Source organism: Aulonocara stuartgranti (genome assembly GCF_965226115.1).
Source record: "Aulonocara stuartgranti genome assembly, chromosome: 6".
Lineage (NCBI taxonomy): Eukaryota > Metazoa > Chordata > Actinopteri > Cichliformes > Cichlidae > Aulonocara > Aulonocara stuartgranti.
In genome coordinates this window covers 32,347,471-32,359,025 of record NC_138944.1, presented here as the reverse complement: position 1 = coordinate 32,359,025, position 11,555 = coordinate 32,347,471, and the positions used below count along the sequence as shown (strand labels likewise).

The 11,555-nt window shown below is 39.5% G+C and overlaps 1 protein-coding gene across 3 annotated transcripts in view; it reads right to left on the bottom strand.

The window, feature by feature from the left end:
- Positions 1–832: 832 nt before the first annotated feature.
- LOC309708743 (zinc finger protein GLIS2-like) overlaps positions 833–11,555 on the bottom strand; it is a 30,890-nt gene continuing 20,167 nt past the window's right edge. For 2 of the 3 annotated variants that reach the window (XM_082537025.1, XM_082537026.1), the window contains exons 3-7: positions 10,809–11,002; positions 8,258–8,443; positions 5,848–5,981; positions 4,939–5,057; positions 833–4,337 (exon numbers count right to left, since the gene is read on the bottom strand). In XM_082537025.1, the coding sequence (XP_082393151.1) occupies positions 3,664–4,337; positions 4,939–5,057; positions 5,848–5,981; positions 8,258–8,443; positions 10,809–11,002 (1,307 nt within the window). In that variant the 3' untranslated portion in view covers positions 833–3,663. The remainder of the gene's footprint in view (positions 4,338–4,938; positions 5,058–5,847; positions 5,982–8,257; positions 8,444–10,808; positions 11,003–11,555) is intronic. The other variant, XM_082537027.1, reaches the window with a different exon arrangement.

The window sequence follows — 11,555 nt, the reverse complement described above, 5'->3', positions numbered from 1 at the left end:
ATTAACTTTTCCCTGCTGGGGGGATTTTCCCATGACATTTTTATCAGACACTTCTGTGGTTAACCACAATAAGCCAGTAATTGGTTGGAATCCCATCCCTCCATTCCCTCCTCTTTCTTTTTGTGTGTTTGTGTGTGAATGTTATATACCACAGCCACAGCATTTAAATGTCCTATTTCCTCAGGCTGGCAGTTCATGCCTGTCCAATCAAGGTTAGAATTAGGGTTAGGGTGGGGACTAGGGGTCTAAGTGAGCATTTGCAGATTGAGTGTCATCACCCCATGAGGTTTTGGATTGGAGGTATAAAACTTGTTGCAACCAATCCACTGTCTTCAGTCCAGAGAAAGATTACACGTTTACAATGCTTATACAACTGTATTACTTCTCCAAGTGCTGAAACCTAAGGCTTTCATTACAAAGGTGTATTTACACGTCAAATATTTACTGATTTTCTTTCTCACCTACGAACAATTACCTACCTGGAGGGGAAGAGGGGCCCTTACTATAACCAAAGCTGTGACAGGCATGCCATTGCAACACCCATCAGAGATGTTTTATTGTTAATATGTCACCCGAGATGTGGAGACATATTATTATAACCCACTTAGATATGGGAGGACCATTTTCTGATTCTCCTCGGAGCTATCAGTAACATTCACGTGGTAATTCTTTCACATCGATAAGAAGATACCTGTTTGTCTGCTTTTTCCTGCTTTCTATTCATGCTGGTATACAAGGAAGCTACCTGATGTCATAATCTCAAACAAATGAAACAGCAGAGGCAAACTCTAACTGTGAGTGGGCATAACACAAATAGAGAAGAGTGGACACGCACAGTAAGAAAAACCCTAATTTATTACAATTCTTTATTCTACCATGTAGTCTTTCAACTTGTAAAGTAACAAAACAAAAAACATCACAGCACAAAAATTACACAATGGTGTCACACTCTCTCCTTTAATGCATTTATTGACACTGAGTCATTGCCATAGTCGTAAACATTGGTGGAGTGTTTAAAAGGTGTTGCAGTCGCCCTGATGTACAAATCACATCTGTTGTCAAGCCTTTAAAAAGTTTAACGTTTCCTAAAATGTAATTTAAAAAAAAAAAGCATATATATGCACTTTACAGCTGAGTACATATGTTCCATATACTGAGTGATATATTTTAGCTGAAACACAAGGCACTTACTGGGGCACCTTTGAAATACTGATCAGGATGTGCAAACAGGAATACAAGATCAACACAGATACTGGCCATGTGTGGCCATCGTCAAACACTTCCCCTTCACTGCCTCTGGACAGACTGCTTTTTTTTCTGTTCCTACTTATGCCATGTCTCAACATTTGTTCAAAGCAAATGTGTAATTATTATTGCCATATACACACCTTTGTCTACCCACAAGAATTATTCCTTCAGGCAGAGCTGATCCTGTTTAGACCATTGTCTTGAAACGATTAGTACAACAAACACTACACTAATATAATCTGCGAGTGAAGGAGCTCTGACCTTCACTTGTGTCAATATGTTTGTTTTTCGTTTTTTTTTTTTTTTTTTTTAGTTCGTTTTTCTTGCGATTAGAAAAATCACATGGTCAACATAGCTTTTTGTTGAAAATAATCTGTCACACGTCATTGTGTTCTAAGTCTGAGTCAAGGTTTTACTGTTAGCTAAAATAAACAGCAGTGGAGATATGAGAGCAACACTGAGCACTTTTCTATGTGCAAATTAGTGCGATAACTGCTGACATTGTCCTGTGTAGCGTGAGACCTCTTGTGATTTAGCATTTTTAAATCAATATTTTTGGGGGGTTGGAGGCAAGGCAATTATTCTGTTTGCTTTTGGCTTGGAAATTAAGCAGGTGAGGGGATATACCAGGACTACATATTGCACGTAGCAACTGGTGTACCAAACTGAAACCATAGAAACCTTTACATGATCAGACCGAGTCAAAGATTTTGATTTCAAACTGACTTAAGTACAATCTATAAGAAGACTGCTGTGCAAAATCTTTTCCATAAACACATAATTTCCTCTTCATATGCATAAATATTGTGTAAACAGCTTTGCTCAAATAAAATCAACTGTATCAAGGGTAGCTCTGTATTGTATGTTTTAATATTACATAATTGTGTGTGTTTTGGTGTGTGGACTGTACTTCCTATTGCTCCCCACATCCTTGTTTCCTCACATCTTTATTGTTGAGGAAACAATCTGAGTCGATGGAAGCACTCTGTGGGGGTTGTCGAGCTTAAAAACTACACAAGGCCGGGGTGCCAGCTGTTTTTCCTTAGCAGCTTTGGTAAATTTAATCCACGAGCTTGCCTGTGGAAAAATCCTTTAGGAAATCAAGCTGTAGATGAAATTAAAAAGATGGGTTTATGAAGGCTCAGTTCACCCAGATTACACATATTCCCTAACTTCTGTTATTTAGCTGTGCAGCGATGTGGTTTTGTTTCTCTTTGGAGTAAACATTTCCTAGTGGGTTTATGATCTCAGGCCCCAGTTTCAAGTCTCACCATGATATTAACTTGGTAAACTGTGGTTTAATTTAGAGTAAAACAGACTATGAAGGTGGGTATACGTGATGGCCGGGCAATCACAATGTTTTCCCTGGTCATTACTGTATGAGTCACTATTATATGGACTTACTTTTTGACCTTTGGTTCTCTTACTCATCATCTGGGGTTTTAAAACCAGAGACCAGTTAAAGCAAACAAATTTTAAATGCCCGAGACTTTTTATCAAGCCTACTAATAACTACAAACAGCTATAGTGGTTGAGGAAATTATCCAAACAACATTGCTATCCTTAGGAGTATTTCAACAGGAGAAACTGTTTGCACTGATGATTTAACATTACCCAGATAACAACTAGAGCTATAGAGATACTCAGTAGGTATCTCAGGTCAATGTGAAAAAAAAAATATAAAGTGGATCTGCATGCTACGATTAAGGATCTGGCTTTTTTTCTTTTCTTTGCAATATGGATGAACTGACCTTCTCAAAGTTAAGACAGCTAAATGCATGTATGGTGTAAAAAATAACTGTTATGCAGTACAAAAAGGCCCTGCTGAAGTTTTGCTCATTACAAGACCACTGTACTCAAGTCTGTCTTTAGTTATTATTGGTTGGAATGGCTGAACTGTTGCATGGCTCTAACTGTGGAAGGGATTTTTATAACCTTATACACCCACAAAAGCTTTCCACAGTCATATGCACTGCATTATGTTAGTAAAACCAATAAGGTTTCATGCCCGGGTATTAAATACTAGTGTTTTGTCAGGAGCCACCAGCTTCACAGAGATCTACACCTTTGGTTTAACTCCTTAATACAACATAAATGAGGAAGTAAACGTCCTGTTTTAAAGAGCAACAATATATCAACAAAAGGAAGTGATGCAGGCATACACTGAGGGACTGTAGATAGAATTATCTGGATTTTCCATGATATGCCAACATAAAGACATTTCAGTGTATCTTAATGTGGCACCAAGGTATCCAGAGCGAGTCTCACATGTTATGTACTTTTTTAAACTATTACACTTACATTACCAGTGATTTCTGATAAAATGTTAGTATGAGACACGGTGATAATGATGATGGCAGGCTGGAAAAACACAAAGTCAAACTCTCTGGTTCTCTGAGTTGCTGACAGTTCATCTTAACTAACAACAGCTGGTTTGAGGAGTAGCGCCCTTGATGGAACCACCACCCAAGACAAAGCGTCACTTTGTCTCGCCCCAACCCCTGCAGAGAGGTTCAGCACTTCCCCGTCCTCTCCTTCCTCTGATTCCTCCCCGTCCTCTGGCTCCCTTCTTACCACCTGCCCCAGACCTCCCAAAGCCCCCAACCCAAACATAGACGCAGCTGAAAGTCCAAAGCGCAACAGTGGGGAGTCTGAAAGGCTGAGCGATCCCATGCTTCCTCCTCCACCCATGGAAAAGAGCGGTGCCCGGTGGTGGCCTAGAGCTCTGGCATGGCAGAAAGCAGAGAGGGGCAAGGACGTCCCAAGGCCCCCAAGAAGGGCTGCAGCAGCCCCAGGGATGATGACAGGAGTCCCGCCTACAGAGGGCTGTTCAGTGGCACTCTGGTGGGTAGGAAGGCCCAGCCCTGTCCCTGACCTACTTGAACTCCCCGGCTCTTGGGCAACAAAGTGCCCATGAGCCTTGATGTGCTTGCGTAGGGAGCTGGGGTCTGTGTAGCGCTTCAGGCAGCCAGCCATCTTGCAGTAGTAAGGCTTGTCCACATAGTGGGTGCGAGTGTGCTTGAAGCGGTCACTAGAGTTGGAGTAGCGCTTGCTGCAGCCTTCATAGGGGCAGATGTAAGGCTTTTCCCCTGAAAGAAAAGAGAAACAAACAAATATGAGTCAGAGACAGAAGGACAAAGGAAGGAGAAATGGAGGGGAAAGAAATGATTTGATTTGAGAACAATGCCAGAGAAGGATGTTGTCAGTTTGTTTCTAACTCTTGAGATTCATGGTGTGTCATTGCTCAACAAGGAAAGGAACAAAGAAGAAAGTGTTATTCCGATGTGACACTTTTTAAAAGAACAAAATAAAATACTGCATAAGAACAAAAGATATAAAATACTTTATTTTTAATGGTCAATGGTCGCCATTGACCATGGTCGCCTTAATGGTCGCCTTTTGTAATAGCCTCACTGGGACGTTCCTTTTTTTTCAAAAGGTTTAATTTGCTCCTTCTTTACATTATTACAGTAAAGTCTGTCATTTATGACAGAAGTGATAGCAGAGTTGTACGTTTTATTTTTTCAGAAATCACTCAGTCAGAACATGCTATATTATTTAGTCTTAAAATATTTTTGGAATCTTCCCGTGTACCACTAGAGGGAGCCCACGTACCACCAGTGGTATGCATACCACAGTTTGAGAATGACTGGTTCAAGTCATTGCTGGTTTTGATGGGACTGAACTCACCTGTGTGCGAGCGAGTGTGTATCTTCAGGTTCTCCAGACGTGAGAAGCTCTTGTTACAGGTGGGACAATGGTGTGGCTTCTCATTGGTGTGTGTGCGGATATGAATCAGCATTTTATACCTAGAAATCATAACAAATAAGACACACATTTACAATCAAGATCAAGCCGTTTTTATTTTTTTCAGCATTTTTACCTAGGATGTGGCTGCTGATATTCAAATGTGTCTTATCTTGGAAGCCTGACATATGATGCTTACATTTATTAGTTTCAGATGTAGCCATTCTTGTATTTTGCTTGTTTACATTATTGTATTTGCACAACTCTGTTGCTTGTGAAGCTCGCACACAAGAATTTCACTCACATGTACTGTACCAATGTACCTGCACATGTGATGTGACAATAAAAGTGATTTGATTTTGACATTATATTGAAAAGATCATGACTCGCTCTGATGACCTGTCACACTGGATTCAAAGCTACTATTGCTAGCATGTTTTCATTTCTTTGTTTCTTAAGGCAGCCAACCTTTTTTGCACCACGGACCAGTTTATGTCCAACAATATTTTCACAGACTGGCTTTAATGTGTCGCGGATAAATACAACAAAATAAAATCAGTACTGGTACCAAAAACAGAAGATTTATTCATGATATACGGGAAAAGACCCAGGGAAACCGAGTTAACAATAAAAATGATAAAAATTAAAACAACGCTAAAAACCAATAAAAACCCTGAGAACCATAAATTTCGCACTCAAGCCTCAACTGTCGCGGCCCGGTACCAAGCGACTCGCAGATGGGTACCGGAAATTACATTGCTTTTAACACCTGTTGCTTAGAGACTGGTATAATTTTTATGAGAAATATGCTTTGTGTCATCCTCATGACAATGGAATAAAGCCACAGAATACCTTGCATTGAAGCCCCTCCCATTTCGAGCACAGCCTTCCCATTGGCAGCAGTATCCAGAATCCTTTTCGGGCTTGACATGGAAGTCGTTGATGTGATCCACCAGGTCCTGCAGTGAATCGAACAGCAGGTGGCACTGAAGGGCAAAAGAGGGAATGAAGCACATGGCTGATAAGAAACCTGATTGTGACCTTTTTAGGAAACTTTCACACAAACAGTTGATGTTTTTTTCTTCTTATGTCACTCTTTCTTTTTAATTGAAAATGTTTGAACAGTATACCATTAAAAGCAACCTTTGTCAAAGTATCTACAGTTCCACAGTTCAGTACAGTAGGTGCTATTTCCTAAATTTGTAAACTCCGTAACATATTGTATTATTTAAATAGTTTCGTCTTTTACTGTTACTGTCTTGGAGCAACTGTAACCCACACAATTTCCTTAGGGATTAATAAAGCATTCTGATTCAAAGGATTAAAGAGAAAATAAGCCTCTGTCTCTAGAATTTTCTGCATTGTCCCAGGATATGGATTTTATATCTGTAAATTTAATGTAAATTAAAAAATAAAATGAAAAAGCAGAATCATCCTAGACAAAACAAACCAATAGGCGATTGTGGCAGAGGTGTGGTCCTTGGCTCAGCTGCAGGGGAGGGGTGGTGCAGTGAGCTCAAGGGGCAGTGCCAGGGAGGTTGGTGGGACACGTGTGTGGTGTTATAGTTAATGAGCTCTCTCTCTTTTCCTGTCTGATTTTTAGTGAAGCCGGAGCAGAGAGTGGGGAGGTGTGTCAGAGTGTGGCTGGAAGCTGCTCGCGTGGGTGCCAAGCCGGGGAAAAACGACAAAGAGACTGTCAGTAGTGTGTGTGATGGCAATAAAAGGAAAATAAACCCATACAGTGTGTCCATTTGTGGTCCTTCTTCACAGCAATAGTATTTTCTATAAATTTGTATATTTTAAACATTTATTTTAAAAAGTTTCTATTGCACTAAAAATCAGGTAGCATGACAGATGTTTTGTCTAATTAAATTAATATAATGTAGGAGTAGGTCGTGGATAATAGGCATTGATTTGTAAATAACTGGACATAAACTTGAGCTTATTATATAATATTATACGAGAGTATCTTTCTAACTAAATAGGCAGCTTGTAATCTTTTGCTTGAGGTTATATCAAGAGATATAAAACGTTCTGGGGTCTACTTGAAGGAAAGGCAGATGCCAAATTTAAAGTGAGGTCAGAGGTCAAATGTGACATGTGTCAAACTATAATAACATGATACAGGCACGCAAGCAAACACTATCAAAAACATAACTTTGGCAGAGTCAACTGCAGTTTAAATGACAGGTAATAAGTATGTGTAAGTATAAAAAGATCATTTCATAGCTCGGATAAAGCCATCATAAAAACATAATGTTATTGATGGGTAACTCTAAATCTTTAAAAGAGTTTTTCCTGTGGATTCACAACAGTCACAAACCCCATGAATGTGTGACACAAGCTTTAAGTGTGCAAGCTGATCATCACAAAAAGTTATTCTTCTTTGCTTCATATTTATGGTTCATCCCATCTTCAAACTTAGTCTTAGTACACAACTATACATTTCTGTGACTTTGATGGCTCTGTGTGCGGTATGAATGTGAGTATTAATGGGTAACTGTGGCTTGGTGTAAGAGAGCTATAAAAAAACAGGTGAAAACACTCTGAGGAACACTGCTGCTGCTAGCAAAAAGGGAGATTCTGGCTATTATTAGCCTGACGTGATGATCTTACTGTATGTAATAAATTTAAGTGTGACGTACTGAAGAGCATGTCCATTAATCATAGCATCTGTTGTTCTGATATATGAGTTACGTTTTGTACAGTTTACCTAATCAAGGTACTTCATTGTTTTTCATTCATTTTTTATACATAATTATTAATCCTTTAGTTCTTAAAACACCAGAATATAATATAGGAAATGGTTGATTTTGACCTTTTAATTCACCCAACTATATTTTTTTTAAAACACAAAGTTTATCTATTTAAAATTATACAAACAGATGAAAAAGTAAATCCCTTTTCACACCAAAATGGTTCATTTGTTATTGCTAGATCACACCGCACACCACACTCATTTTTTTATACTGTAACCTCTGATAGCATTTATCCCCGCTGACCTCTTTTTCTGTAACTCTCAGCTTTATATATTTTGTTTCCAGCGCCACTTAGTGGTCAGAGTAATGTTTGCAGGCTCTTTTTCACCCTCATTGAAGAAACTGCTTGTGCCTGCTATTAAGTGTAGGGTTTGAAGCGCGACACATGATTAATAATATTATCTGCCAAAATAATATGACTCAAGCTTCTGCTAAAATGCATGCAATAAACATATAACTAATATATAAGTATAACTAAACCTACAATATTTAATTACACGTACCTTCATCCAACGACAGGCCAACTGAGCATCCATGGAGGGTTCCGGAGAAACCGGCTTCTCTCTAGTCTGACTGATGAACATGGAAGAGGGAAAGCTGTAGCTTCTTGGTGGACTTCTAACTGGGACATAAAATGGATAGCCCTGTGGTGAAGCACCAGGTTCCACACCTCGGTGAAAAGGTGATTCCTAAAGCAGAGGAGGATAGAGAGAGGTCAGAGCAAGAGAATTTTGTGGCAACAAAGGCAAGATGTTCATTAGCTATTCACAAGAAAAGAAAAATAATTAATTTACTTCACCGTTAACGATGAAGAAAGAAGCTGACCTAACACTAAAGCCTGCCACTTTGAGCTTGATCATTAGAAAGATACAACTATCAGAGGAAATGGAGGAAGGTTGTGAAATAATAATGTACTCCTTCTGATCGTGTTTACTTCAAGTGTGTTAAAGTACGATTTAAGAGCTTTTGCATCCATGACATGTATGTTTATTAAATGGGGATTGAAGGTCTGCATTTGTTTTTTGATTTATAGAATACACTTCAGCAAATCCAGTGATGACAATGAAAAAGGGCTTGATAATGTAAAAATGAGGACTTTCTCTGCTAAATGATAAATCTGGTCCAAGAAGGTAGATTTTGTGCCGTAACTAAAGGAGTTGTGTGTTTGATGTTTTCACCATTAAAGCACAGCTAAAATTTGATTTAGACAGAATCACTGCGTGGCTGTGTGCAGATGCTGCACCGGCAAATTAGATTCACTCCCTGGATCACTTTTCTATTCAGTCCTGCTGAAGAAAAATGGAGCGCATTCAGCCACGATTAGTCACCGGTGTGAGAATTCTAAGATTGTGGTCATGCCTGTTCAGAAGATTAAGTGATTACATGAATACATACACGTACCTGGAGTGCGTGCTTGTAAAACATTTTTATTATTCTTTTTATTCTTGCAATCGTCTTTAAAATGAGTGCAACACACATGTGTTTGTAATGAACCCCGCTCAGGTTAGGGGAATGTGACATTCCTGGGTTTTTCAAAAGCTGGACAAACATTAAAGGAACTGTTTTAGAAACATGCTCACATGCTCACATGCTGAGAGACAGATGTGACTCACATGTGTACTGTGAAGGTAACACTACAGCCAGCAGCCAGTTAGCTTGTAAAATATTCATTTGTGAGCTGTACAGGTGCTAGTAGTCCCAAAAACCGCTGTTCTATTAATGTCCTCTTGGGTTCCGCTCCCATTTGTAAAATGCCAAAATCCAGCTGTAACAACTACATCTCTGTACAAAAAAAATTATATTCACATTCACAACAGCTTCACAGTTGGTGATCTTTTTTTTATATCTCATCCATTTTGATACTTTTAAGACATCAATTCAGGGGCATGTGCATTTTAATCCGACCAGTGTGCTGACACAGGGAAATGATTACCATTTCCTAGGCCTCACTTCTGCTTATCTGAGATCTTAAAGAATCACATGACCTTCTATGAGTAAGCATTTTGTCAACAGTGGAAAGAAAAATCTCCCTTTTAACAGGAAGAAACCTTCAGCAGAACCAAGCTCAGGGAGGAGCGAACATCTGCTGCGACTGGTTGGAGTGAGCAAAATAGCACAGGACAAAAGACGTGATGTGAAAGGGAGCCAGAGATTAATAACAACTGTGATTCAATGCAGAGAGGTCTATGAACATAGTGAGTGAGAAAGGTGGTTGAAGAAGAAATACTCAGTGCATCATGCAAATCCCCCAGCAGTCTACACCTATTACAGCATAACCAAGAGAGGATTCAGGGTCACCTGATCCAGCCCTAACTATATGCTAAGGACAGTTTTAAGCTTAATCTTAAAAGTAGAGATAGTGTCTGTTTCCCGAAGCCAAACTGGAAGCTGGTGCCATAGAAGAGGGGCCTGAAAACTGAAGGCTCTGCCTCCCATTCTACTTTTAAATAATCTAGGAACAACAAGTAGGCCTGCAGTGCGAGAGTGAAGTGCTCTAATACGGTGATACTACAAGGTCATTAAGATAAGATGGGGCCTGATTATTTTAGACCTTGTATGTGAAGAGCAGGATTTTTGATATCTCAAATCAAGATCAACAAGGTCAACAAAATTCGAAGCAGAGGTTTGGCAATACAAATGTGCAACATAGAAGATGTCATTTTTTTCTCCCGTTAATTTTTAAACAAACTAAAACGCTATCCACACAATCCTAGCAACCGCTATCTAGACTCGCAAATTGACATGTAGTTTTTGACAACAATCATTTTTCAAGCTTGATACACTGCTCACAAATTGCTGTTATAAAAATGGGTCTTAATACAAAGTATTGATTCGGTCTGATGCTTTGCATGCTAAGTATACTGCACCCAGCCACTCAATTCAAATCTTTTTAATCCCCATGTCCTCTCTGGAATGTCACAAGAGATTGAAGTCATTACCAAGTCAACTGATGAAACAAGCAAAACACAACTTTCGTGTTTGCACACTAATTGCAAAGTGCAGCAACGCAAGGAGCGGTAGCATTAGTGCACTCCAGCAAACACATGGACTCACCCGAGAGAAGAGGTGTGGCTGAGGGCTGCTGCTGCTCTGAGGGGACTCCATGGGAGAGGATGGAGAGAGGGAGGATGGCGAGGAAGGGGATGGGGAGAGAGAAGAGGCATGGCGCAAGGAGGGGGACAGGCTGAGGTCCATGGCTGGAGGGGTGAAGCAGGACCCAGGTCGTTCTTGAGAGGAAGACAGGGAATCTAGATTAGAGATTAGAGATAAAGCAGGATCCTTATTACACCCATCGCAGTATCATGATTCATTGATTTCTTGCTTTGCTGAGGTTCATTTCACAAAATGTCCCTGTAATTTTACCAACGCGTTATTGTTTGCAGGTAATGCCACGGTCTTAGCAACACCCCTGCTCACTCTTTTTAAATATGTTTCAAAATATTTTAAATATACCTTTTCAATTTCATTGAGGCATGTAGAAGATTTCTATAATCCACTGACTTATTTTGTTCTTTCTTCTTCTTAGATTTTATAACAATCACAATAAAAGTAATAAATAAATCATGAGGCACTTTTCAAAACACGAAGAAAGTCGCATAAAAAATAGCACAAAGCGACTCCCAGGCCATTTCATTTTGTTATTATCGCAGCTATCTGAAACAATCACACAGAACTCATTAATGTAAGTGCATGGTGCTTCATCCATACTGGACACACAATAGCTACTAGCCCTTTGTTTGTCATCAGTAGTTAAAGCAAGCCATTTATCAGTTTGAAGGTTGGTGGATCAATTCCCAGTCT